The 24,097-nt window shown below is 50.7% G+C and overlaps 10 protein-coding genes across 10 annotated transcripts; 3 read left to right on the top strand and 7 right to left on the bottom strand.

Moving 5' to 3' along the window:
- Window positions 1–81: 81 nt before the first annotated feature.
- On the bottom strand, window positions 82–1,414 carry PFICI_07061 (uncharacterized protein; the record flags this gene model as incomplete). The annotated part of the gene is made up of 4 exons (XM_007835642.1): window positions 82–378; window positions 437–845; window positions 921–1,291; window positions 1,358–1,414. The coding sequence occupies 4 exons, from the start codon at window positions 1,412–1,414 to the stop codon at window positions 82–84; spliced, it is 1,134 nt and encodes a 377-aa protein (XP_007833833.1).
- A 1,568-nt stretch (window positions 1,415–2,982) lies between these two features.
- On the top strand, window positions 2,983–3,931 carry PFICI_07062 (uncharacterized protein; the record flags this gene model as incomplete). Its single annotated transcript, XM_007835643.1, has 3 exons — window positions 2,983–3,102; window positions 3,171–3,383; window positions 3,485–3,931. The coding sequence occupies 3 exons, from the start codon at window positions 2,983–2,985 to the stop codon at window positions 3,929–3,931; spliced, it is 780 nt and encodes a 259-aa protein (XP_007833834.1).
- Window positions 3,932–4,332: 401 nt separating this feature from the next.
- Window positions 4,333–4,685, bottom strand: PFICI_07063 (uncharacterized protein; the record flags this gene model as incomplete). The annotated part of the gene is made up of 2 exons (XM_007835644.1): window positions 4,333–4,483; window positions 4,615–4,685. The coding sequence occupies 2 exons, from the start codon at window positions 4,683–4,685 to the stop codon at window positions 4,333–4,335; spliced, it is 222 nt and encodes a 73-aa protein (XP_007833835.1).
- Window positions 4,686–5,438: 753 nt separating this feature from the next.
- PFICI_07064 (uncharacterized protein) lies at window positions 5,439–6,102 on the bottom strand (the record flags this gene model as incomplete). The annotated part of the gene is made up of 2 exons (XM_007835645.1): window positions 5,439–5,679; window positions 5,813–6,102. 2 exons carry the CDS (start codon window positions 6,100–6,102, stop codon window positions 5,439–5,441), a joined length of 531 nt encoding a protein of 176 aa, XP_007833836.1.
- Window positions 6,103–7,386: 1,284 nt separating this feature from the next.
- On the top strand, window positions 7,387–10,961 carry PFICI_07065 (uncharacterized protein; the record flags this gene model as incomplete). Its single annotated transcript, XM_007835646.1, has 2 exons — window positions 7,387–8,034; window positions 8,193–10,961. The coding sequence occupies 2 exons, from the start codon at window positions 7,387–7,389 to the stop codon at window positions 10,959–10,961; spliced, it is 3,417 nt and encodes a 1,138-aa protein (XP_007833837.1).
- Window positions 10,962–11,109: 148 nt separating this feature from the next.
- PFICI_07066 (Xylosidase/arabinosidase) lies at window positions 11,110–12,105 on the bottom strand (the record flags this gene model as incomplete). The annotated part of the gene is made up of 1 exon (XM_007835647.1): window positions 11,110–12,105. The coding sequence occupies one exon, from the start codon at window positions 12,103–12,105 to the stop codon at window positions 11,110–11,112; it is 996 nt and encodes a 331-aa protein (XP_007833838.1).
- An 828-nt stretch (window positions 12,106–12,933) lies between these two features.
- Window positions 12,934–13,719, bottom strand: PFICI_07067 (uncharacterized protein; the record flags this gene model as incomplete). The annotated part of the gene is made up of 1 exon (XM_007835648.1): window positions 12,934–13,719. The coding sequence occupies one exon, from the start codon at window positions 13,717–13,719 to the stop codon at window positions 12,934–12,936; it is 786 nt and encodes a 261-aa protein (XP_007833839.1).
- Window positions 13,720–15,380: 1,661 nt separating this feature from the next.
- Window positions 15,381–16,007, bottom strand: PFICI_07068 (uncharacterized protein; the record flags this gene model as incomplete). Its single annotated transcript, XM_007835649.1, has 1 exon — window positions 15,381–16,007. One exon carries the CDS (start codon window positions 16,005–16,007, stop codon window positions 15,381–15,383), a length of 627 nt encoding a protein of 208 aa, XP_007833840.1.
- A 3,745-nt stretch (window positions 16,008–19,752) lies between these two features.
- On the top strand, window positions 19,753–20,938 carry PFICI_07069 (uncharacterized protein; the record flags this gene model as incomplete). Its single annotated transcript, XM_007835650.1, has 2 exons — window positions 19,753–20,128; window positions 20,190–20,938. The coding sequence occupies 2 exons, from the start codon at window positions 19,753–19,755 to the stop codon at window positions 20,936–20,938; spliced, it is 1,125 nt and encodes a 374-aa protein (XP_007833841.1).
- Window positions 20,939–21,702: 764 nt separating this feature from the next.
- On the bottom strand, window positions 21,703–22,143 carry PFICI_07070 (uncharacterized protein; the record flags this gene model as incomplete). Its single annotated transcript, XM_007835651.1, has 1 exon — window positions 21,703–22,143. One exon carries the CDS (start codon window positions 22,141–22,143, stop codon window positions 21,703–21,705), a length of 441 nt encoding a protein of 146 aa, XP_007833842.1.
- Between the last annotated feature and the right edge of the window lie 1,954 nt (window positions 22,144–24,097).

Here is a 24,097-nt window from a genome sequence, read left to right on the forward strand (position 1 = left end):
CCTGTGTGTCAAATTCTATTCTAGGGTCAACTAATATATACTCCATAGACGCTTTGGCTTGGAACATTTCTTTTTCTTCTTTTACATACCAACCATGACTTTCAATACCAGGTTGCCCTTTTCGTCCTTTACTTGGCCAGCCATCTTGAAAGCTTCGGGGATTTCGTCAAAGCCGCTGTAGCGTTGCGTAATGAGCTTGCCCACGTCAGGCAGCGCCGCATTTTTACTTGCCAGCATGTTGATGACATCGGGATAGTTGTTGGCATATCTAAAGACGCCGACGAGATCGACTTCTCGCAGTGCTGCGGCCGAAAGCGGCAGGGTTTGGATGGGGTTACCCATGCCGATGATCATGACTTTTCCACCAGCTTGTGTGGACTGGGAGTATGGTCAGTAGGTAGAAAAGGCACTCGAGGGACTCGTTGGATCAACTCACGTATATGGCAGTCTGCATACACGACTCAACACCAGTGCACTCAAATGTTACGGTGACTTCACCAACGGCCTCGCCCTTGACCTGAGTTGATGTAATCTTTTCTGCCAAGTCTTTTGCATACGCCAGCTTCTCTTCAATCGTCTGCGGTCTGCCTAGTGGGACCGCAATTGATGCGTCTGCGAAGCCATTTTGCACGGCAAAGTTTATGCGATCCTCTTGAATGTCGGCAATTAGGACTGTCTTTGCTCCAGAGACCTTGGCAGCAGCCGCGCACAGCAGACCTACAGCGCCGGCACCGAGGATAAGCACAGTCGAGCCAGGTTTCAGGTTCGCTCGGTCTCGGGCGTGGAAGGCGACAGACAGCGGCTCGACGAGCGCGCCATATTCGAGGGAGACGGTCTCGGGTAGCCTGGGAGAAATCACAAGCGGTTAGATTCGATCCCACCAGAGGTAGTTGTTCCAAGGTTGCCTGTCAGTCACTTACTTGTGCACCCACTTTGCGGGGTGGTTGATTCGGTCTTGTAGCGTGCCCTGGAAATGCGGGAATGCCTTTGCTGAGCTGCGGAAGCGCATTCCCTTGCAGATGTTATATCTGCCCTCTTTACACAGGTCGCACTGCTCGCATGGCAGGCCAACCTCGAGAGCTACGCGGTCGCCGACCTTGAGTGTGCTCACTTCCGAGCCAACTGCCGTGACAACACCGGCGGACTCGTGGCCCAGGGCCATGGGTTCTTTTACAATGATATCGCCATTTCGGTAGTGGTTGAAGTAGTGCAAATCAGAGCCGCAAAGACCAGTGGCCTTGACTTCGACTTGAACCTCGGCGGCTTCTGGTGCGGTGAGTTCTCGCGATTCCTGTGTATGTAGTGGTAAGCTCTCAATGTCTCTCGGCTTTTATTGTCGCTGTGTGTCGCAACTTACCACGCGCAGATCTTTTGCGCCGTGCAGGACAGAGGCTCTAATATCACCACCGCACATGTTGAAGATTGTTGACTGAGTATTGGACTGGGAAATGGTATTGTGTGGTTTGAACACTTCCACTAGAGAGTTCTAGGAATGCTTTACAAATAAAGTTTTGGTCTCTAGCGAGGCACTTAAACTTGAGGGTATCACGAGAGTCTGGGGATGAAGAAGCAAGAATGAAGAGCGAGAGTGAGATCTGGAAGACGCATTCAAACCCCTTTGATTTTGTTTGATTCACTGCTATCAATCATCGGGCAAAAGTTCCAACACTGCCCTCGGAAATTTTGACCTACCTTTCTCGTCAATTCGGAAATCTGAACCGTGCTCCGATATCGACGCCCAACTTTCTCAGTCGGACATGTCCAGATGACGATGTTGTACCTGCTACTGAGCACTAACTGAGGAGCTCCTCCCCTGCGGCAATGTGGAGTCCCCGTCCCAGTCCCACGTCTCTAGGTCAGTCGCCCGCCCTGGGGGAGGGTTTATTAGTGGCTTCCCAGCGGGCGGCCAGAAGCGACTTTTCCTGGCGACTTACCCTAAATTCCTCCGATTTCACCCCGCGTTCGGCAAGTTGTAAATGGCAGCGAGACTCTGTCATTGATTGTCACGAGTCGTAGAATTGGCAAGTGAAGAAGCCTAAATAGTTTTCGTATCCCAACAATCACAAGCAAGTAATGAGACTTTAATATTTATTGTCTTGTTTGCAATATTCGGACAACCATCTATGTCTTGTTACGGGCAATAATTCACCCCAGTGCTGGTGATAGGAAATACGTAATGGGATTTGAGGTCCACTATAATACGAGGTTCCAGTGAGTAGTAAGTACGTATAGTATTGTAAAGAAAGAACTTATGCGATTGTTCAAAATAGCTTCCCTCCTTCTCCTTCTGCAACTGCCATTCCTAGAGAGAACCGGCGTTTCTTTTCCAAAGCATTGATACTTCACAAACCAATTGATCCTGCAAATCAGAACCAAGTAATTCCACGAGACGCGACTCGTAGTCATCTGTGACTTTCTGAATTCGTCCCCCACGCGCAGGATACCATCCGGCCAAATGCCGCATCTTCCGGCGATAATTGCCGTTTTGTGAGGAGCTCCCAACCGGAGCAGCCCACGATAGCGGGGGAGGGGTTCGCTCGTGCCGTGGGGTAGTAGCTAACTAGCGCCTGAAGCCGCCAAAAACGCCCAGAGCCCGTCATAGTGCGTCCCGAAACTGACTGACGACCTGTAATTCGGTGTCATCTGAGAGGCCCAAAGGTTTGCGATACAATAGGAAAACAGGAGCTCGTGTACTCGCTACTTGTTGAACCATTCTCGAGGCTGGCAAGAAAGTGGAACCCTTGTAGTAAACCTGAAATATATCCCTCCCGAATGCCGGATCATGTCCAGCTCTGGCATCGTGAGGCGGGACCTTTTTAAATGTTTATGACTTCTTGACCAAAGCTTGGGCAAAACTTTCTTCCAGTGACAATTCTTCTATGAGAAACGAAGCTGTTAACAATTCTTGACCCGTGATACCACATTTCACTACTTTGCTCAAGAACTTTCAATTGTTGTATACCTACCTATCTATAACCTGCAATGTCGAACTTATTTTCTCTCGAGGGCGAGACAGCGCTCGTCACTGGCGGCACCCGCGGTATTGGTGCTGCTGTGGCCATTGCCCTCGCCGAAGCTGGCGCCGATATCCTGCTTGTTCAAGTACGAATCGCCCTGCCAAATTTACTTGTCTCAAGTCGCATAGATTAGCTAACTCGTTCCTGGTGCAGAGAAACACAAACGTAACAGACACGCAAAAGACCATTGAATCACTAGGCAGAAAGGTGTCGGTATACACAGCGGACCTGTCTTCGCCAGAGGATGTGAGAAAGGTGGTGCCCGCAGTATTAGCCGACGGCCATAAGATCCGAATCTTGATCAACTGTGCCGGCATCCAGATCAGACATGCTTGTGAGGTGTTCCCCGACGATGATTTTAACAAGGTGAGCAAACTCCCATTCTCTCTTTTTCGTTCTTCCTGTGCCCTACACCACTGCGCAAAGAGAAATGGCGAAGGAGAAAAAGACTAACAGAGCGTTAATAGGTCCTGCAAGTGAATCTCAACTCTGTTTTCTCGCTCTGCCGTGACGTCGGCGCACATATGCTCACCCTGGAGCCCTCGCCCGTGACGGGCCGCCGCGGCAGCATCATCAACTTTGCCTCGCTGCTGACCTTTCAGGGCGGGCTCAACGTGCCGGCCTACGCGGCATCCAAGGGCGCTGTCGGCCAGCTTGCCAAGAGCATGGCCAACCAGTGGTCCGACAAGGGCATCACCGTCAACTGCATCGCCCCCGGCTACATTGCAACCGACATGAACGAGGCCCTGCTCAACGATCCCAAGCGCCTCGCCAGTATCAGCGAGCGCATCCCCGCCGGCCGGTGGGGAAGCCCCGACGATTTCAAGGGCAGTGTCATTTTCCTGGCAAGCAAATCTAGCGCCTACGTGACGGGACATACTCTTGTTGTTGACGGTGGCTGGATGGGACGGTAGAAAGAAAAATGTGGTTGTCTGGCTCAAGCTGGGAGTTGTGTGGACATTGCAATTGCGATATATTTGCGCCTAGAGTAATATTCAAGCTTTTGTATTAGAAAGGCAAAGCAAAATATAGTAGAAGGGGTATTCAGCCTTTTCCAGAGACTGTTGCAATCCAAGACTTTGACAATTTTAGACATTCAGGGTATGGTGCATGCCCGATCAACGAGCGTGTTTCTCTCCGACATAGCCAGTACCGCCTTGACAGGCTCTTGGGCGCACTCCAAAGGCTCCCTAATCTCGACCTTTTGACACTGCCGCAGCAGCCGTCAACCAAATTCGATCGGCTTAGGAAATATCCTTATCGTCCTGGTGTAGGCGGGTATATATAGGGCTGTTGACCAGATGCAAGAGTATCGCTAGCACTCAACCAAGACGTAGTCCTCGATTAGATCGGAAGGGTTGCGACTCTGGGCGTTGGAGGCGCCCTGTCGCGACAGTATGACTTTTCCTGAGCGCTTTCGTATCGCAACGCGGGGAGTATTATACCAGTTGCTTTGTTCGCGGATCCTAATCACATGTCAGTCACATCCCCCAGATTGGGTCTGGATAGTCGCGTAAAGCACAAGAACGTGCCGCGCCATTTTACAGCTCATAGCTGATGCAGTGATAATATCTTGACCAAAATATTCAAGACTTACTCTCGTTGAATCAATGCGATATTGGTCCGTATCAGTAGATTACGGGTTTGTTTGTCGGTTCGGGTACCCATAGCGGCGGTGATTAGCAGAGATAAGGTTGCCAAAAAAGCTGGGATTGTAGGTGCGACAGAATGCGATTTGGCGATGGCGATTTGAAAATCAGTTACCACGTTGGATTCACGTAAGCCGTACGTGCAGGGGATGGGTCTCTAAATATGCGACACACAGCACAAAAAGAGCAAGATTCAATAAGAGTTACCTTTCGCTGCCAGTCTGGCCCATGACTTCATGTTAGAGTTGCATGGTGTCCAAGTCGAAAGCATGTGAAAGTAGCAATGGTGGCTGGTAATCTGGCGCGGTTGCGGCCATGTATGTCTTGCAATGTGACGCCGGAAGTGTCCGCACCCAAGACATACTTTTCCTGGCTCGTGTGCTTCTAGCGAACCTGTCACCTGTCTGCACGGAAACGAGCGTTCTACAATCCCAAGGAAATTGAATTTCCATGTGGCCCTAAAAAAAAACTTGGTGATATATTGATATGTGCGAACTTGCTAGTGGAAGATTGTTCGCATCGCGAACCGTCTTTTAGCCTTCTAGATGTATTCTAGTGCTCTATGCTCTTTCGTTATTCATGACGTCGGGTTGGGACGCCGGGAAAACTGCTCCGCGAAGCCGTCGAGACCCCTATCAGATTGGTTGTCCAGGGTTCCTACCTACAGCTTCGATATCGTCGCACCTTGCCGCGCGAGATCAGCTGGAGTTCTTCTATCGCTGCGCTTGTCCGCGTGGATCAATCGCTACAAGCAGAAGAAAGAAAGAGAACCTCAGTGGGTCTTACTCTTTTCTTCGTAGTAGTGAGCCATCTGCAGGCCGGCTCTCCTAAAGCCACACTTGACGTAGAAGCCCTCGTTGGCCTCGCTGCAGTCGAGAATCGTCTTGTAGCAGCCGACCTTCTCGGCGATGAAGTCGAGCGCCTGGATCAAGCGCAGACCCAGCTTCTTGCCCTGCTGGTTCTTGGCCACTGCAATGTCTTCAATATGGCCGACCTTTGCGAGTGCATGGATACTGTAGAGAAGACGAATTGGTTAGCGCAAATGATCTCTAGAGACAGTAATCACTGCTTTCGAGTACACCCGCCAGTGTAGAGCCAACCTAAGCGGATACACAAGTAAAATGCGGTCGTATGGTATTTCCTTACAATTTCTGCTCAATAACGACGGCGCCAGTTCCCACGACCACAGGCTTGCCGCTGCTAGAGTCCTCAATGACTAGAATGTAGTACACATCGCTCTTCTTCTTTAGCGACTCATATTGCTGGTCGAATGCCTCCTTGCTGATGTCACCGACGGTCGTCAGCACCCTCAAGCAGTCGAGGAAACCGGCATCGTAATCGCTACGCTCGAGCGCTCGAATCTTGTAGCCATCGGGCAGGGCTGCGGCGACATCGGGGCAGATGAGATCTGAGGAGAAGAGACCCTGTTCCGCCATTGTGAATTGAGTTTGGTGTCAGGAGAATGCGTCTAGCTGGTGTCGAGGGAACAGTTCAGCGGGGAGAGGACGGGGCGCTTGGAAATGATCAGTCTATAAAGACGCCAACAAACAACAAAGGTTCTTTTCGAAATGCGTGCAACGAGAAGCGAGTGTGAAGAGAGACAAAGAGGACGGTGATGTCGCTTTCGAGAAATGTTTTCGTCTATGTTAATGTATTTTAGGCCCGTCTGCCCGTCCGTCCGTGTTTTTGGGCGACCTGTTTTCTGACGCTACACGGGTACTAGGCGCATTGCATTTACGAGATAAAAATACGACCCTGAACGGGGGCCAGCTTGCTGCTCGTCAGGCCCCTGGCTAGCGCTGGCTCAGCCTCATATAGGTGCTTTTCTGGAGCGCCCTACGGTGAGCACCAGGCGCTAGAAAACTGGCCCAGAATCTTGGTTTGGAATCCTAGCTGATGGCAGCTGATGCTCTTATGATACAAACAAGGGCATCGTGCAAAGCCACTGATGAGATCCATCAAGGACTTGTATAACTGTCGTGCCCTGTAAATCAACAAGAAGTCTGCAGATGTTAACCGTTTTATTCGTGGCATATTGACACCACCAGCGACCTCGACCTGTTATAGGACGTTTAGGTTATAAAGCTCCTGTTGAACAAAGCACAATCGATGGACACACCGCATTTTCAGTCCTTGGAACCGCAGGTACCTATTGTAGTAGCCCATGCATAGCGAGTGCTCTACTTTGGGGGGGAGATGTTGAGACTGATGCCCGCCTAGCGTGAGCTCGCCATGAAGACCCTAGGCTCGTAGTCGATTTTCAAGTAGCTGAAGCCAATACGAAGCCAAATTTTGTCTTCGTTGGGAAGAATTAGTGGACCAGTATAGAGCAATAAGCAAGAATGATTGAGATACTATATGTCTTGTACCGGTAAGGCTGTTGAACAGAAATCACGAACTGTCAGGGGCCGCTACATTGCCTATCAGCCGAGAAGATGGCCCATTTTTCCAGGGGCAGTCACCGATAAATGCGACAAGGTGTCCGCTGTGCCCCGCCGTCTTCACATGCAATTCAAATGACGTTGAGAGCCAACCATCTTCTCTCATACACCCGCTTTTGCCACACCATAGCCAAGCTGTATTGGATGTTACCAGTCGCGTGAACCCCAGGGCGCGACCGAGTAATGGCCTTGTTGGACATCTTGCCATCATGACTTGGTTGAGTCGCACATTGCCGCCAGACGATCGCTTCAACCTTGACTGAGAAACTCTTATTGGCGATGGACCTTGGCGACGACGATTTCGATATCGATGCCATGGAGGTTGACATGGCAGAAAACGCCTGGAACCGACAGGATGACACCGAACCACCCCGGGACGCCACGGCGTCGACGGGTCGAACTCTCCTTCCGAAGCCGATAGCAAGTATGGTCAGCTTGGCGACGCGCTCGACGTCCTTTGCCCTCCGCTTGGGCACCGTGATCGGCGGTTATGGCCTCGGGGCCGCAAAGTTCACGACCCTTTCCAGCCTTGAGCTTGGCCGCGGCATGCTCGAGGGGATTCTGAGCAGAGCAGGAAAAGATGCTTTGACAAGGTCAAACTCGGACTTGGGTAAAGAGAGTGCCGAGACGATCTTGGAAAAGAGCCTGGAAAGCCTTCATCACACAATGATGCATATGATCTTCTGGACAACGGCCGGATATCACATCACCGAGACCACAGTCTCCTCTGCGTCACAGATATCTCAGCTGTTGCTCTCCACTCTGGATCAATTCTTTGGTTCCACCGACTCTTCCAGAGCGATCGCCTCTATTATTACATTGGTCCGCCACGAGTTCCGCAACCCAGCTACTGGTGTAAACGGCGAAAGAGTTGGAGTCGTGGATCTCATCCTCGGCTTATGTGGGCTAGCATATTTGCAAAATTCTGTAAGCAGATTTCAGTATCATTGGTCTTGAACTAAAGTAGCCAAGAAAACATGACATGTTACACACCATGTTCTGATTCGGCAAACTACCAAGGCAAATAAGATATTCATGGCCTTCTCTGAGAACTTAGAAAGTATTCGCTAATTTCATTGCTCTAGTGCAGTAGAATCATTAGAGAGGAGTCGCAACGACTTGGTCACGAGGAAGTCATTTGGGATGTTGTCGTCCTCAATAATGGCACTCGTGCCGATGTGCACCAAGATGGGCTGAATGGCGCCAGACGTGACCTTCATCCGACTGAGGGCAGTAATGGACAACTTCTAGAGGCACTGGAGAAGCGGGGTGCCTATGACAGCAGCTCGGACGAAGATCTAGCTGAAGTACAACTCAGAAAACAAATCACGGAGACACTACCAAAGGATGCAAGAGTGTCAATATCAACGTCAACTACAACAACGAAAATCATCACGGTAGAAGTGCAAGGCGGTGGCCAATTCCCACTATTGGCTCCACCCGGCGCTGATCTGATTGAACGTGAGATTACTACTCCCGACAGCCATCTACTTCAATCAGAAGAACAGTCGCCGGCATACCGACTTGTATACCGCATCAGCCGAGAAAGGCAACGCAACTCCATTGTACAACCTACAGAAGTCGATGAGTCACGGCCATTTATCGAGCTGAATGAAGGAGGCGACAGCGAAGCCGGATATGACTCTGACCATGCTGAGAAGCCCCCGCCAGTCCCTCCAAAATCCCCCAAGACAGTCCCAAAATCTATACAGACACGACACCAGCGATCATCATCATCCACTAGCACTTCATCTTTAAAGAGTCCCCAATCCCCCAAAGACCGAACTTCGCAAATTCCCGTACCAAAGCGCTCGCCTGAGAATGCTGCGAACCAGAAGAAAACTCGACAACCCCTAACTTCCTCTAAACAGGACAGTCATGCAGCTATCGGCGTCAAGACTCAACCAGGAAATCAGTCATCAGGAAATGCACCAGCCTCGCTTGAGAAAAAGACCAGTTTCAAGAATGTTCTCAAGAAAAGCGCCGTCACAGGACTGGCTGGTCGTTGGGGCAAGGATTCGGGAAGTGAAGAATCATCGAATAAATCCAAACCAAATGCCCGAACTGCAACGAAAGGCAGTAAACCCGCTGAGGTACGGTCACAGGGTGGAAAGATACATTCGTCCACACCGGAACGATCAATTGGCTCTAGACGTGATGTGCCTCGACAGCCGCAACGAGGCAATCCAAACTTTTTTTCCTCCCGAGATTTGGGTGTAATAGGGGCGGACGCTGATTTTCACAAAAGCCAGTCGAGAAATGATGTGAGCAGCCGACAGCATCGGCGCCGAAATTCCATTATATCCCAAACAGATACGATCTCAGTTCATTCTATTGAAAGTCGTCCAGGCTCACCATCGCTTTTTCGATCTGGTTACATGTCTAAATCAAAACCAGGGGATGATTTTCTCGAGCCAACAGCAAATTCCCCACAAAGACATAAAAGAGCGAGGTCCCAGCTTGGACTGTACTCACCAAGCATTTACACTTTACCCGCCAACACTTCTCAAACATCTCTTGTTCTATCGTCGTACCACCAGAAAAGTGCGTATAGTGATTCTGAAGCAGTTGATACGCTACGGAAAACTGGTATGGTTGATGGAATGTTTCCAGAATTCCACATTCTGAGGAACATTACTCGTTACAGTCGATATGCTTCGGCAGCTTATGGCTCACATTTCCTCAACCTTATGGGCATTGCAAAAGATCAGCAAGGGCGCACAGCGCGAGATGAAACTCACCACGATATCCGTTCTTTCGCACAGCATACACAACTTCCGCCGAATAGTGTTTTGTTGTCGTCATTTGTAGACCCTCAAGGAGGATCTGACTCGAGCGGCTCAACCGAAACCGGCGTGCCCTTGGTTCACACTATTGCTGTCGATAGAGAATCCAAAGCCATAGTATTGGCGTGCCGTGGAACTTTGGGGTTTGAAGATGTTCTCTCCGACATGATGTGCGAATATGACGATCTCTCATGGCATGGAAGGGCTTATAAGGTACATAAAGGCATACACGCCTCGGCGCGAAGACTCTTGTACGGAGGGGATGGACGGGTGCTGTTCACTCTCAAAGAAGCACTTGAAGAATTCCCCGATTTTGGTCTGGTTCTCTGTGGCCACTCTCTTGGCGGAGCTGTAGCGGCCTTGCTCGGTGCCATGCTCGCAGAGCCGGCCACCACCGGCACCGCTTTTGTCACTTCTGCACAGAAGCACAGACGACTTCTCGCCGGCGATGTTGTGGCTAGTGATGTCCACATACCAGTTAATCTCCCCGCTGGAAGACCGATTCATGTGTTTGCGTACGGGCCACCTGCAACAATGTCTCCTGCACTGCGGCTGGCTACACGGGGGTTGATCACGAGTGTTGTCCACGGCAATGACCTTGTGCCCTATCTCTCTTTGGGCGTACTACACGATCTGCAGGCACTTGCCTTGGCGTTCAAGACGGACAACAATGAGGCCAAAGCCGAAGTCCGACGGCGAATTTGGCAGAGTTTCCAGACCGGGCTCTCTGACAAGTGGTATAATAATGCCCCAAAGCTGTCTACTGACGATGATGCGCAGTGGTCATATGCAGCATTAAAGACTCTCAGAGCGAGCATGATGAGCAACAAACTACTTCCGCCCGGAGAAGTCTTTGCAGTAGAGAGCTCACCTGCGCTACGGAGAGATGCCTTTGTCCATACTGGCGGAGAGTTTATTGGTCGGACAGCGACGCGTATTGTACTCAAGTATATCAGGGATGTCGAAACTCAATTTAGGGAGATCAAGTTTGGCGCCAGCATGTTGACTGATCATAGTCCTGGTCGCTACGAAGATGCACTTAGGCGGCTGGCTCTAGGTGTGATGTAATGCTAGTGTTCAAATGTCCAGCAAATCTAATCTTGAGATATGATGGTCAGAGACACTCCAAAGCGATATATATGGACGAAGTTGTGTTCCAAGATGATGCAAATCTCGGGAGCAACACCGCATAGTATGGAAGCAATATCAATTATCTCTACTCTGGCTTCTCTGTTGTAATTTTGCCCTCTTGATTGTAGAAGATTTCCTTGACCTTGACGCTTCGCAAATGGTCTACTCCCTTGCTGAGCTCACAATCATGATGAAACAACCACCATCGTCCCTGAAACTCGACAATCGAGTGATGTGTAGTCCAGCCCAGAACAGGCTCCAGGATGCGTCCCGCATACGTGAACGGTCCCAGCGGACTCTTGGATGTGGCGTAGACAATGTAATGCGTGTCGCCGGTCGAGTAGCTAAAGTAGTAGGTATCGTCCTTCTTGTGCATCCAGGCTGCCTCAAAGAAGCGCCGATCGTGGTCATCGGCGGCAATCGGCTCCCCCGTCTCGGGCGCGAGGATGACCAGGTCCCGCACCTCGTCGTCGACGAGGCTGCGCATGTCGGCGCTCAGCCGCGCCACCTTGGGAAACAGGGCCTTCTTGTCCGCGCCCGACGGCTCCTGGGGCCCGAGCCACGCGGTGTCAAACTTGTCGTGTCCGCCCTGGTAACACTGCAGCTGGCCGCCCCAGAGCCCGCCAAAGTACAAGTACGCGGCGCCGTCTGTGTCGTCAACAAAGGACGCCGGGTCAATGCTAAAAGTGCCGCGAATAGGCTCCGGGTCGGGCACAAAGGGACCTTCGGGCCGCTCGCCGACGGCGACGCCGATGCGAAAGACGCCGGCCTTGTCCCGGGCCGGGAAGTAGAGGTAGGACTTGCCGTCCTTTTCGGCGGCGTCGGGGGCCCAGAGCTGCTTGCCGACCCAGGGCACGTCCTCGGTGCGCAGCACCACGCCGTGGTCCACCACGTCCGCGTACGGCGGCTCCAGCGTCGACGTCGAGTAGACGTGGTAGTCGGCCATGTCGTACTGGTCCCCGTTGTCGTTGAAGGCAATGTCCGTCTCCCGGTCGTGCGACGGGTATATGTACACGCGCCCGTTGAAGACATGGGCGGACGGATCCGCAGTGTATAGGTTGGTTATCAGTGGTGGTGTCATTTTGTAGTTTGTTTGTAGTAATCGTCGTCAGTGATCAAGGTGTTTTGGGGTGGCACGTATAAATGCTGCTACTATGGTAATAATAATGGTGTTGCGGGGTCTTGAGTGGTGGTGGTGGTATAGGAGGTCTCAGAAGACTGTCTACAAATGGTGTCCAAGTGAGACAGATTTGCAATCAGACTTTTCAAAGTGTTTGATTAATTTTCCCAACCATGTCTATTCTCACAGCCATTTGCGTAATGTGCACTTATATACAGTACGCCTCGGTTCATGGAGTATCTAGCACCGGAGTAATGGACCACGGGCGTCCCAATTTATCCCAATTTACCCGGTTTACCCAGCAGGCGATCATGGTGCCAGATCCGCCCGCTTGCAGACTGACCATGTATTGGCGGTTTGAAAGCCCCTGCGTCTACCCGCGAGCCGCATTGTGATAGTCTAGAAGCGCTCAGTTATGAGTGGAGGGGCATAAGATCCTAAAATGAGCGGTTTTGGTAAAATTCTAGGATCATCGGGGTGCTATAGTACTGATGCAGCACTATGTGGAGTCGTCATGTGCTTCAACTCAAGGTATACTGGCATCACCACAAAGAAGTCAGGTCTGAGTCTGATGTGAGTATTAGAATGGCAAAATCAGAATGGATCGAGTATACATGTATCATGTGCAAAAATAAATCCTACATGAATTCCTGTTCCTTTGGATATGATTCTGCTCCGACAGTGAAAAAGGACGCAGTGGGATAAAATCCCCCATTCACTTCATCACACTATTGCCAATCGCATCAATTGACACAGGTTTTCACTCCATGCTTTCCAGTTGCCTCACTTTCACATTGCTGCAACAGCACCTATGAATCCGGCCATAGCTGCAGCTGCAACGACAAAACCAGTCTCACGTGGCGCCTGCGCCTGAGAAACCGAGCTGCTTGACGAGCTCTCCGTCGCAGTCTCGGTAGCCGAGGCGCTCCCAGAAGACGTCGTGTCGCTCTCCGTAGTCGCAGATGCAGTAGGCTCCGTAATGGAGAGAGTCGAGTCGCTAATGACCGTGTCCGTCTCAATGGAAAAGGTCTCCGTGTCGGTCTGGATGGACAGGGCGTCGGAGCCAGACGACGACAGGTCGCCGGGGGACGTGATGCTGGCCGGGAGCTGGGCGCCGCCCGTCACCTGGCTGCAGGCTCCGTACGCCTCGACCGTCTGCACCAGGGGGCTGGCGGACGGGCAGCCCGACACTATGCTCGCGACCTGCGACGAGTGCTCGTCGTACCAGCTGTAGACCTCGGGCAGGAACGAGGTGAACTTTGGCCCGTCTGAGCCGGTGATGGAGAACTGACACACGTCTGAAAGAGCGAGCGTGGTCTGGCTCAGGGCCTGAGAAAAGAGGTCATTGTTGAGGAGGCCCGAGGGTATGGTGGGCAGCTCCGCGGCCAGCGGGAGAGCTTGGGGGATGCAGGCCGTCAGGCCCAGGTCGTTGGCAAAGTCCAGAAGCTGGGACAGAGTGCTGTCCGTCTGCCGCGGTGCAATGTCTCGAACTGCGTCGGCGGGCCTCGGAGGCAGATGCGCAGCTGCGGCGGAGGCAACACCGAAAAGAACTACATGTGTATTCCGCCAAAACATATTGACCATGTCACTCGTTGCACGTCTAGTTGAATGAAAATACCAATGTGAATAGGTGCCGTGTAGTGAGTTGGTTGGTATTTTTTTGTGCTTCCTTTACACTTAGCCAGCGAGTGATGATACTGTTGTAGTTGATTGTTGCCAAGTCATACCCAATTCTCCCTCTGCCATTATCAATTGAGCGGGTCTGTGATCAATAAATACGCTCGAGCTCATTGTGAGCCCCCAATGCAGATCTTTGCTCTGGCTTCCTGTTCTGGCAGTGTGACGTTGGAGTCTTTGCTGTCGTTCTTGGCTGTGCTGCGGGGGTGCATTCGGTCCCTCTCGAGGTCGATTGGCCACCAAATGAGCAAGCCGAGATCCAATCGGCTCGCATTCGAGCCAGAATCATGGCAGCCTCGGTACGTCACTCGAACTCTCAGGTCCCTCGCCAGGCGGGGAGGGCCTGATTCAGCAATACGGAAATATATCGATTGGAGTTATAGTTACTATTCAAGGTGTATTTTTCCAGTGGGGAATAGGACGTGATGTTTGTTACTGACAGACGGCATTTTGACAAACCTGTCACATCTACGGTGCCCAAAACTCATTCGTTCCATCTATTCTTCATCAATTCTCAAAAATGTCGCTCACCTGTAATAAATTGTCAATTTTTACGAGAAAGTGATTGTGAGGTCAACGTCGCACAAGCACATCTTCCGTAATCATGCAGAATTGTCTATACTTGGGCTAGATCAGGTGCAAGTCCCTGTGAACCTCAGCAAGGCTTGGCATTGCAATGTGTCCCTAAAACATTCACTGCTGAAACTTGTGTAACTCTAAGAGCCTTGCTAATTAGCGCGGTCAGTGTCCATAAAAGACCGAGAACGGACATGAAACGCTGCGAACATAGAGAAGACTTCGGTGAGAAATCACGAGTCTCTTTGGTAAATGCTCCAAGTCATCAAGACTATATGCAGTCTATTGATTGAACCTTGAGCATTGTACCAAGGTATAATCAGTCTCTAGTGTACAGAAGGTGCTCGGACTCTGGAAGAAATATGGAACAAGCCGATGGGGAGAAAAACACATTGTTTTGTACCGTTGCAGTTATGTGCCTGCAATATACATTGAGACGTCAATACTTTGTCGCCACCGCCAACACCCTTACTTGACTCGAACATGACCCTTCACAGGATCTGGTCATTCTGAGTTTTGACTTGGAATTTGCTTCTAGACAAGCTGCACTCGAGATGTACTCAGGTCAAGTTCCTTTTGAGAGAAAAAGGTTTCCGGCGCGTCAAAGCGTATGTCATGTCGGTGAAAGCTCTATCGTGGGAAAATCATGCAACATGATGAGGCCACTCTCCTAACACCAGTGATTCTGAAATAAGAGGTACATTATAGTTATGAAAACAAGTATATAAGCCCGGATAACCACTGCGAATATATTAGTAAGAGAAAGGACCCCGACTTACAATCGCCGTCTGCACATTCTCCCCGTCTCATAAAGACATGAGTCATAAGTCATAGACTGAAATATATACTATCCCAGAGCCAAAAACCGCTTTCGCGACCACTGTCCGCTTGACAGGTCGCCGTAAAACATTTCGTATAGATGAGCTAGACCCCTCGGGAGGGGTTCCAGCAGTAACGTAGACTTTTCTCCTGTGGAGCAAGCTTCATGCAGACGAGCTCCCCGATGAGGTCCAGTGCCCTCTTCGCGAAGAGCGTCTGTGATTCCTCCGCGTCCTCGGCGGCGGCGGCGGCGATTGATAGCGCGGATCGACGGCTACATATTCGGGGTGGAGCGGGGGCCGGACACGATGATACTGTGTCCAGGCGGCGACTTCTGGCTGCGTGACATCGGATATGTAAGAGAATGACCAGTTGTCGAATCCAGTGGTTCCAACTACAGGGACTGGAGGTTTTTCCTTTTCGCGCAGCTTCCTTCGGCGTGCCAAGTCTAGACAGAACCAAGCCAAGAACAGGAGCACGGCCACGCCGACACAGCACCCTACGATGATGCCAATCTGCTGCTGGGTCAAACCGCCAGATGATGCAGGCGACGAGCTGTTTTCTGAGGGCGGTGCAGCCGTGGCCTGTGGTTGTGAGGCTTCACCTGGGGCTTCTGTCGCTGTCGAGCCGTCGCCGTGACCCAGAGTCACGATGGTTGTGTATACCGAGTCGCCGCTGGTGATGGTTTGAGTGATCAGGACCTGTCGCTCGGCGAGATATGGTTGGGCCGTAGCAACGGCGGCAGCGGTTGCGGCCCGACGGGGTACGGGCGGCAGGGTTGGAGCGATCATTGCCAGTGCAAGTCAACGGTCTTTTTCGGGCCCATGCTGATGTAGTCGGACAGGATAAAGAAAGATCACATATCAGCAGGGCGATCTCCCAGCGTTTCTATTCATATATTCTGTCCGATTTGTGTTTCTGTTCCCTGTCGACCCCCCGCTTCTGCGTGCCGCGAAGGAGAAAAACAAAAGACAGTTCATCCCAGTGTGGTATAGCAATCTGGCATCCCGGCCATCGCGACGAGGACCACACCATCCCGCCTGCACAAATGTTTCGGAGCAGTCAATCAGATGACGAGCAGATACGGGCCGCTGACCCCCCTTGGGACTGATTGGGGTTGCCAAAAGGTCGGCAGCAGACCGATGTAGGCATGCATCCAAGACTCGCATCAGACCTACATATTTGGACTTCGTTGACACCTGACGGGTGATACGACATGGGTCGCTAATGCAGGAAATTGTTGTTGACTGCGCCATGCGTCCGGAATGGAACTCTAGACCTCACTCTGCTGAAGAGACTAGTGACAGGGCTGCTTTGGGGTGTACTATAGCATGGTGAAGTTGGGGGCCAAAATGTCGAAATGGGTGCAAATTTTCCAAGTAATGCCGCCACATTTTTCGCTTTTTTTTGGCCAAAAGTCCTCATGTTGTGTCGCCAACGGCGGAGCATGACCGACGAGTCAAGTGACATACTTTTTATTTGTTATCAAAAGTGATAATGCCGTCGAGCAGAAACAGGATTTGCGCAGATTAGTCATGCATGTAAGTATATGCAGTCTGGGCTGTATAGTCAGTCGGCTGCAGCCGATCGCATTAATGAGTGATCGAGGTATAGCCCAGCCAGTTAGGCTAGGCAGGTAGCTGCAGAATTCGGCAATGTCAACCCAATGCTGACTACCTACCTGTAAAATCATTAGAATGCGTATTTGAAAGCAGCATAGCCGCCGGATCCGAGGTGCCAGTTTACGACTCTAATCAGGCTGCGTTTCCTACTTTTTATGGTCGCACAACATTGTCGGGGTAATCGACTGCCCGGATCTTGCATTGTCAAGATGTCATTATTACCTCGATCTGACTAAGAGCGGCTGGAAATTCGAGTGTGCTCAAGAGTTCGCCTCGTACACTGAGCTCGCAAATGTAGATATATGTTGAAGCAGGCTGTATTCTTGGTATTACACAGCATTGCCTCGTCTCGAAGCCAAAGGCGGTCAGGACGGAATTGTCGGATGAATGAAACTGGCATCAAAAACGACCAATCCCAAGGGAATCGAATATGTGGCATTCCAACTTGAACTTTACCGAGTCTCGATACAAGCCAAGCCAGAGTCTGATAGTATCCTTGGCTGGGCTCAGTATGACTCGCAGTCCAATAAATCTTTCCGAATATATTCGCCGCAGCAGTCGTGACACCAGGCTGCTTACTGTCGCCGAGAAATATATGCTTGGATATCAAGAGGTTGTCTGTCCTTGAAACCCTAGAAGAGAAGGAGCACGCTCAAGTAGAAGCGTATTTGCCTGCTTGCTTCGAAATTCGACTTGGATGGACTTACGGCTTCTGTCATAGTAAATCAATCAAGTGCGGCATTTTGATAAAGAGTTCTCGACTCTCCCATAGCAAGTCGACCCAAGAGCAAGGATACTAACAAGAAACGTGTTGTCCGTGCCTTCCTGGGATTCAGTCGGCAGGACCACGGGTGGAGAGAAACTATCTGTTCAGTCTCTCGATAGTCCTAGTCTTGGCTTTGGGGGCGGTCCGTGATGTAGATGTAGATCTGCCATTGGAAGCTTGGACAGTACGGAGCAGCGGTGGATGGTGTATAGACAGAGATGTTGGCTAGACAAGTCTATTGCCAGGTGATCACAGGTTAGGTAGGTAGTGGTGTGCGTCCTTTTGCCATAGACTAGCACATGATCATTTACACATGTACCCAAACGAACTGGTGGGTGTGCGAGATTGCGATTGCAATCATAATAGACGTATCCGCCTCTCCGTTATGCTTTTTATGCTTGAATCAGTGTACGCAGTGGTTATTTGCCTCTCACTGAGATATGGCTGACTTGCAATAACAGATAAATGACCAGCAAGTACGGAATATGGGCACGTATGACGAATCCAAACGAAACAATTTTTTGATATGATGTTTCAAACATTTTTCAGCCGACGAGTGTTGGTGGCTATGAATAGTCCTGATACAAGCCAGGGGGGGATGACGTTTCTCTTAATATGTAATAGTAGGCTCGAGGCAAAAGGAGCCTCCTGTCCTGTCAAGAGGTGCGGGTGCGGCTCTTTCCAGACGTTTCTGCCCTTGCTAAACAAAGCCAAAAAGAAACATAGCGGGATCGGTCGGTTACCCGGGACTTGGCCGCGGACTTTCCCCAGGATCACGATGATATAAAGTTAAAAGGAGAGATTCGTAGACAGTGGACAAGGTGAACAAGGGAGGCGTTGAGGTTGAAGACAAAAAGATGGAGAAGAGCTGACGACTCTCAGACTCCACTCACTGAGTGGCAGGGAGCAGTATTTGGTAGTCCGTCTGATCTTTGGCTAGTTGCGATTGGCAGATTTGGCATAGCATTGGAAATGAAGGGACAACGATTGGGCATTGCATGCAAGGCTGAGTCGTCAGGATCTCCGCCGGTCCCTCAGAGTCTAGGGAATGTGACGACAAGTGCAAAAAAGAGAAGAGAAAGAAACCAGAAAGAGACTGAAGCTTTGGTCTGTAGGTACGGGTGAGGCGCCGCCCACATTCGGGAGCTTACGACGCCTGGGGGGACAGCTTAGCCTCATTCAGACGAGCCGGTGGATCCCTTAAGGCTACCTATGAACATGGCTGTGAAGTTCATGCAACCGCCCTGATTGGTGCCCATTAGGGGCTCTGCTCAGGTACCTTAATTTTTTTACAGTGCTTTTACTAGTGTACCTTTTGGGAACTCCATTTCTTTTTGTCAATTCATGACCCACATCGGCGCACGGCATTTGTGCCTTTTCTCAGATCGAAGTTCAATTTGACGTCCTTCATCTACCAATAACCTGCTAGAGTCTCACCAGCCTCCTTGGCAGTTCTCTCTAGCTGGTGCCCTTCGCTGTCATTGTCCATGTCCCCAGTCAACTTGTTTGTGCATAGATCCAGAAGCTGACGAATGTTTCGAACACGGAAACAAGGTTGAGCCACGCCAATGTGGGTTCCGACACCTCGACTCAGAGAAGAGTCCCGAGGTCTAGACGAAAGAGAGGAGCGTCATTTCCAATCCATACTACACGGCCCTCTCCCATTGCCGGCACTATCCAGAAAAGAAGCTTGTCTCTGTTGCATGACTGACGGCGGTCCCCCGGGATCCACCCTTGGCCACTGGAGTCAGTCGTCTGCGCCGTTCTGATTGTGAGAGTCGTCCTTCATCTGCCACCATGTTGGTGTACGCGTAAACATGACCATCACCTGCCAATGGACCCTTTTGTGGCCCTGGAATGCCAAGAGACCGTAGGTAGAGACAGCCCCGTATGTATGCATTTGTTGCGAGTAGTAATACTAAATACCATGGACGGGGTGACGACGACAATGACATGAATTCTTGAATATAAATCATTGACATCTTCCTCTCGAAACAACGAAATATACTCTCTCCATCATCATCTCATCAGTCCAACAGTCTTTTTCGATACCCGGCAGTGCCTCGACTTTCTTTTCAATTTTCAGTTTAAACACATTCTCTTCTTCAACAAAAAAGTCGTCTCTCGAATTCTTTCGTGCTCGCAAATATGCGTTTCGCCCAGACTGTCGCCTCGGGCTTGGCCCTGCTGTCCTCCGGTGTCATTGCCCACCCCGGCCATGACCTGACCCAAGAGATCGCCGAGCGCCGTGCGTTCCTCGGCTCCGTCAAGCGTGCCGATCTGAGCCACTGCGCTTCCAAGCTCAAGGCCCGCGGCCTCACCCAGCGCAACGTTGAGCGCCGTACTGCCGCCCTCAACCGTGCCCGTGCCAAGCGTGGCCTCAAGAAGCGTGACTTTGACACCATCTTGGCCACTTCCCACAACGCTACCAGCCAGGGCTACACCTTGAACACCGATGCCGCTACCCTCTTCGCTGGTAACGCCTCGTGTGTCCTTACTCCCGAGGTTACCCAGGGTCCTTACTGTAAGTCAAATATACAAACACTTGTAATGACAAAGATCTCTGAGCTAATATAAAATTCTAGACGTCGGTGGCGAGTACATCAGACGTGATCTCCGCGAGGACCAGGAGGGTGTCGACACCGTCATTGACTACCAGGTCATTGACGTTGACACCTGCGAGCCCGTCCCCAACGTCTACCTGGAGATGTGGCACTGCAACTCCACCGGTGTCTACTCTGGTATCGTTGCCTCGGGTAACGGTGATTCCTCGGACGAGACCAACATTGACAAGACCTGGCTCCGTGGTATCCAGAAGACCGACACCGACGGTGTCGCTCAGTTCGAGACCATCTTCCCCGGCCACTACACCTCCCGCGCCACCCACATCCACTTGATGGTCCACCAGAACGCCACCCAGTACTGCAACGGTACCCTGGGCAACGACGTCGTCGCCAGCCACGTCGGCCAGGCCTTCTTCGACCAGGACCTCATCTCTGCCGTCGAGCTGACCGCTCCCTACAGCACCAACACCCAGGAGCTGACTACCAACGCCGATGACTCCATTGCTTCCGAGGAGGCCGCTACCGAGGGCGTTGACCCCTTCCACGAGTACACCCTGCTCGGTGACAGTGTCAGCGACGGTGTCTTTGCCTGGTTGGCCTTTGGCATCAACACCACCGAGTCCCAGTCCGTCACCCCTGCTGCCTTCTACTACGAGAGCGGTGGTGTCGAGAATGAGAGCAGCGGTTCCGGCATGGGCGGTGGCAGCGGTGGCTCTCCCCCCGATGCCAGCGGTACCGGTAGCGCCCCTGCCGCTACCAGCACTGCTTAAAATGGTGTTTGTTTGAGTGAGCGAGCGAAAATAGTGCTGTTGCGTTTTTCCTCTTTTTGTAAATAGATTTCTCCACGTATAAAAACTGGACTGCAATGTTTTGAGTTTTTCTCATTGCTTGGAGTCTCATCAATAGATCGTCATTTAGAACGACCTCATAAATACTCTTGCCCCATCTTATGAGTGAATGTGAATAAATATGAGCCTTCTCTCAGGTATAAAATAAAGTAATCATGGTCTCCCAAGATCAGACGATTCCAAATGTTCAAATGTCTACATAGCGATGAGATTGAATCTTGAAAGGTGGGGAACGCCTTTCCCAAAGCACCTAGGCAGCGAGGAATTACTCATTGATGAAAGTGTCGACGTTATATCCGATGCCCTCCTAAATCAAAAGAAGTATGTATGGATTTCTTTCTGAGGAAACATGTAGCCTGGATGACTTGAAAGACAAATTCATCATGATACCGAGAAAACGCCCACCGAGCAAAACAAGTCAAGGTTCAAAAGTAAATACAATGTTTCATTTCACAAAACAAGTAACAATGATTATTTTGATTTTTTATTCAAGTATCAAAGACCCGATGCCTTGCTTGTAAAACATGGGTAAGCATATTTTGAGTGTATTTCCGCCTTCCCCTAAGTGGCACTGTCAAACCATTTCCAGCCGTGTCGCCTTCTCCAAGCTCCTCCGAGTTTGTACACGCCAAAGTTACATTGTCTCTGACCTCTTAGTGTGGTCATGAAGCTACCCTGTCCGTAATTTACGAACGCGGGGGAGGAGGAGGTGGTCTATTGGCATTGTTGTTGTTGTTGTTGTTGCCTCCAGTGGCTGGGCGAGCAGGTGGAGGACGGTTCTGGCGATCTTGGAGATCACGAATATCCAGTTCCTCGTCGTCGACGGATCGACGGTTTTGTGGAGGCGGCGGCGGTCTGTCGCCGTTGCCGTTACCCCCAGTGGCGGGGCGAGCTGGCGGCGGGCGGTTCTGCTGCTGAGGTGCACGGGCGACCATCTCTATTATATGATCCCGTCTGTTCGAGGGCGGTGGAGGAGGCGGAGCCTGGGCTTGCTGGGTCTGCGCGGGCGGCGGCGGAGCAGGGTCTGCCGCATTAACATTTCCATTATTGTTACCACCGCGTTGCGCTACCGGAGTCGCAGTCACGACGGTGGCCACTAGGGTCGTAAAGACAATGGAAAATCTCATTTTGGATTTGGTTTTTGATAAATGGAATAGGTGGATACTATCATCAAGTAGATCTTCGAGATCAAGATAAAATAATAAGTTATAAGCAGGCCGGCCGCTGATAGGTAAGTAAGAAGAGAAGCGAAGAGAAGGAAATGACTGAAGTGTTGATGCTGATAATTACCAATGCCATGTCTGTCGCGGACCATGAATTATATACGTCGTGGAGGTTGAATGGTCTTTTTGCCTCCATCACCAAAGTGAGCGTGAGCAAGTTTCCCCTCCACTAAACTCCGTGTTACAACATGATACTGTACTCGTCATTGTGGCAGACCCAGGCTCTCCAAAAATTCAAGCTTAACATTTGAGCCAGAAAAGAAAAAAAAGCTTGACTTGAGGCAGATGGAGACGTAATGAAACCTGCCTCGAGCTTGTCTATGCTCTCACGAACGTTGGCACTGCCTAGCGTGATCACCTCAAGGTCGGCGTCACCGCCAGTTCCAACTTTCTTCGCAATGAAGCTTGGATGAACCAGAACTAATCTTCTGTCTGCCTTTGCAAAGCAATTCTTATCGTGAGCCGCCATATAATCTGAAAACCTTACAGTCGGATCGCGTATCTGCCCCGATCTGCAATACTAAGCTGTTCACGGCAATATTTCCTGCACGTCCGATCTCTGCTATAGACTAGGCGGCATGCGCAAAGATCGAATGTTGCAATGCTCACTACGATTTTGGAGTCGGCCATGCGAGATGTGCCGACCTTGTGTGTTTCATGTAGTCCAAGAATGTCACCGAGGCCCACAAGTTCTTCTAGAAGATCTATTGTTGGTGCTCTCGTGGCCCAGAGGGTCAGGGGTCAATGAAGCACCGCTCGGACATTTGACGCGTCTACCCGTCTCAAGGGTCCAAAACACCAAAAGATGCCTGGGGGAATTCGGCATTCCATTTTCTCCCCCAAGGTCATGAGCATGCATTGAGTGCAAAGTGTATGGGAGATCCCAAATGGACAAAAGATTACGAATTACGAGATTGTTATTGGGATAACTATAGCAAGTATTCTAGCATGATCTTCAATTATTGATTTCTCTTCTATTATTAGCCATTTACTTACCTTTTTTACAGAGACGATTACAGCATCACCGTATCGCATCACTCGGCCATCCGATATTTACCAGCCAGCTCCGCCTAGCATGAATGTCGGTACAGCCGAGCAAGTTACACCTCAGCCTCAACTGACGAGTTTTCTTTGAAACTGGTGTCAGTCATGTCTTTGAGCGGACCAATTTGATCAATTTGCACTTCTATATGCCGGTTTAGAAGTATTCATGTTGTCAACCTACCTAACCCTCATCTTCGAGAAGTCTTTCGCTGGCACCCATCACAAAAATTGGCACCCGCTTTTCCGAGAGCAATACTACCACAACCATTCATACACTCGCTCCAGTACTTGCACTCGCCGCAGCGTAGATGTTGGCACGTCTTGCATCGCCACGTGACCTGATTAGAATCGTCGCTGCACTGATGGCACTGGAAGGGTCTGGTCAAGCATGTTGACGAGCACGGCGACTCCAGGTCGGCCAAGACCTTTTTAGTCTCAATCGTCCTACATGGCACAAAGTTCTTGGTCAGCTTGATCACCGAAGCAGTCTTGGCCTTGCCACAATATGTCCACTTGACGGTATCGTGCCCGCACGGATACGGTCCGCTGATGGTTTGCCGACACATTGTGATGGCCCAGAGAATGCGCTCCTCGGTTAGTAGTGGCTGGTGTTGCTTGCACTGGCGAAAAGCTGTCGGATGAAGGTCAGTAAGTAGGTTTCCTGGTCTGAATCAAAGCTTTTGAATGTTCACCCCGGTCCAACCATTTTATAAGTCTCGGGAAGGTCCTAGAAGATTGCAGAATAAAGCAACGCCTGTCATTCTGTTTTGACAATACCCTTCAAAGATTTCTTTGTCACGACCCATTATGCAAA

This window comes from Pestalotiopsis fici (assembly GCF_000516985.1).
Source record: "Pestalotiopsis fici W106-1 unplaced genomic scaffold PFICI_Scf_4, whole genome shotgun sequence".
Lineage (NCBI taxonomy): Eukaryota > Fungi > Ascomycota > Sordariomycetes > Amphisphaeriales > Sporocadaceae > Pestalotiopsis > Pestalotiopsis fici.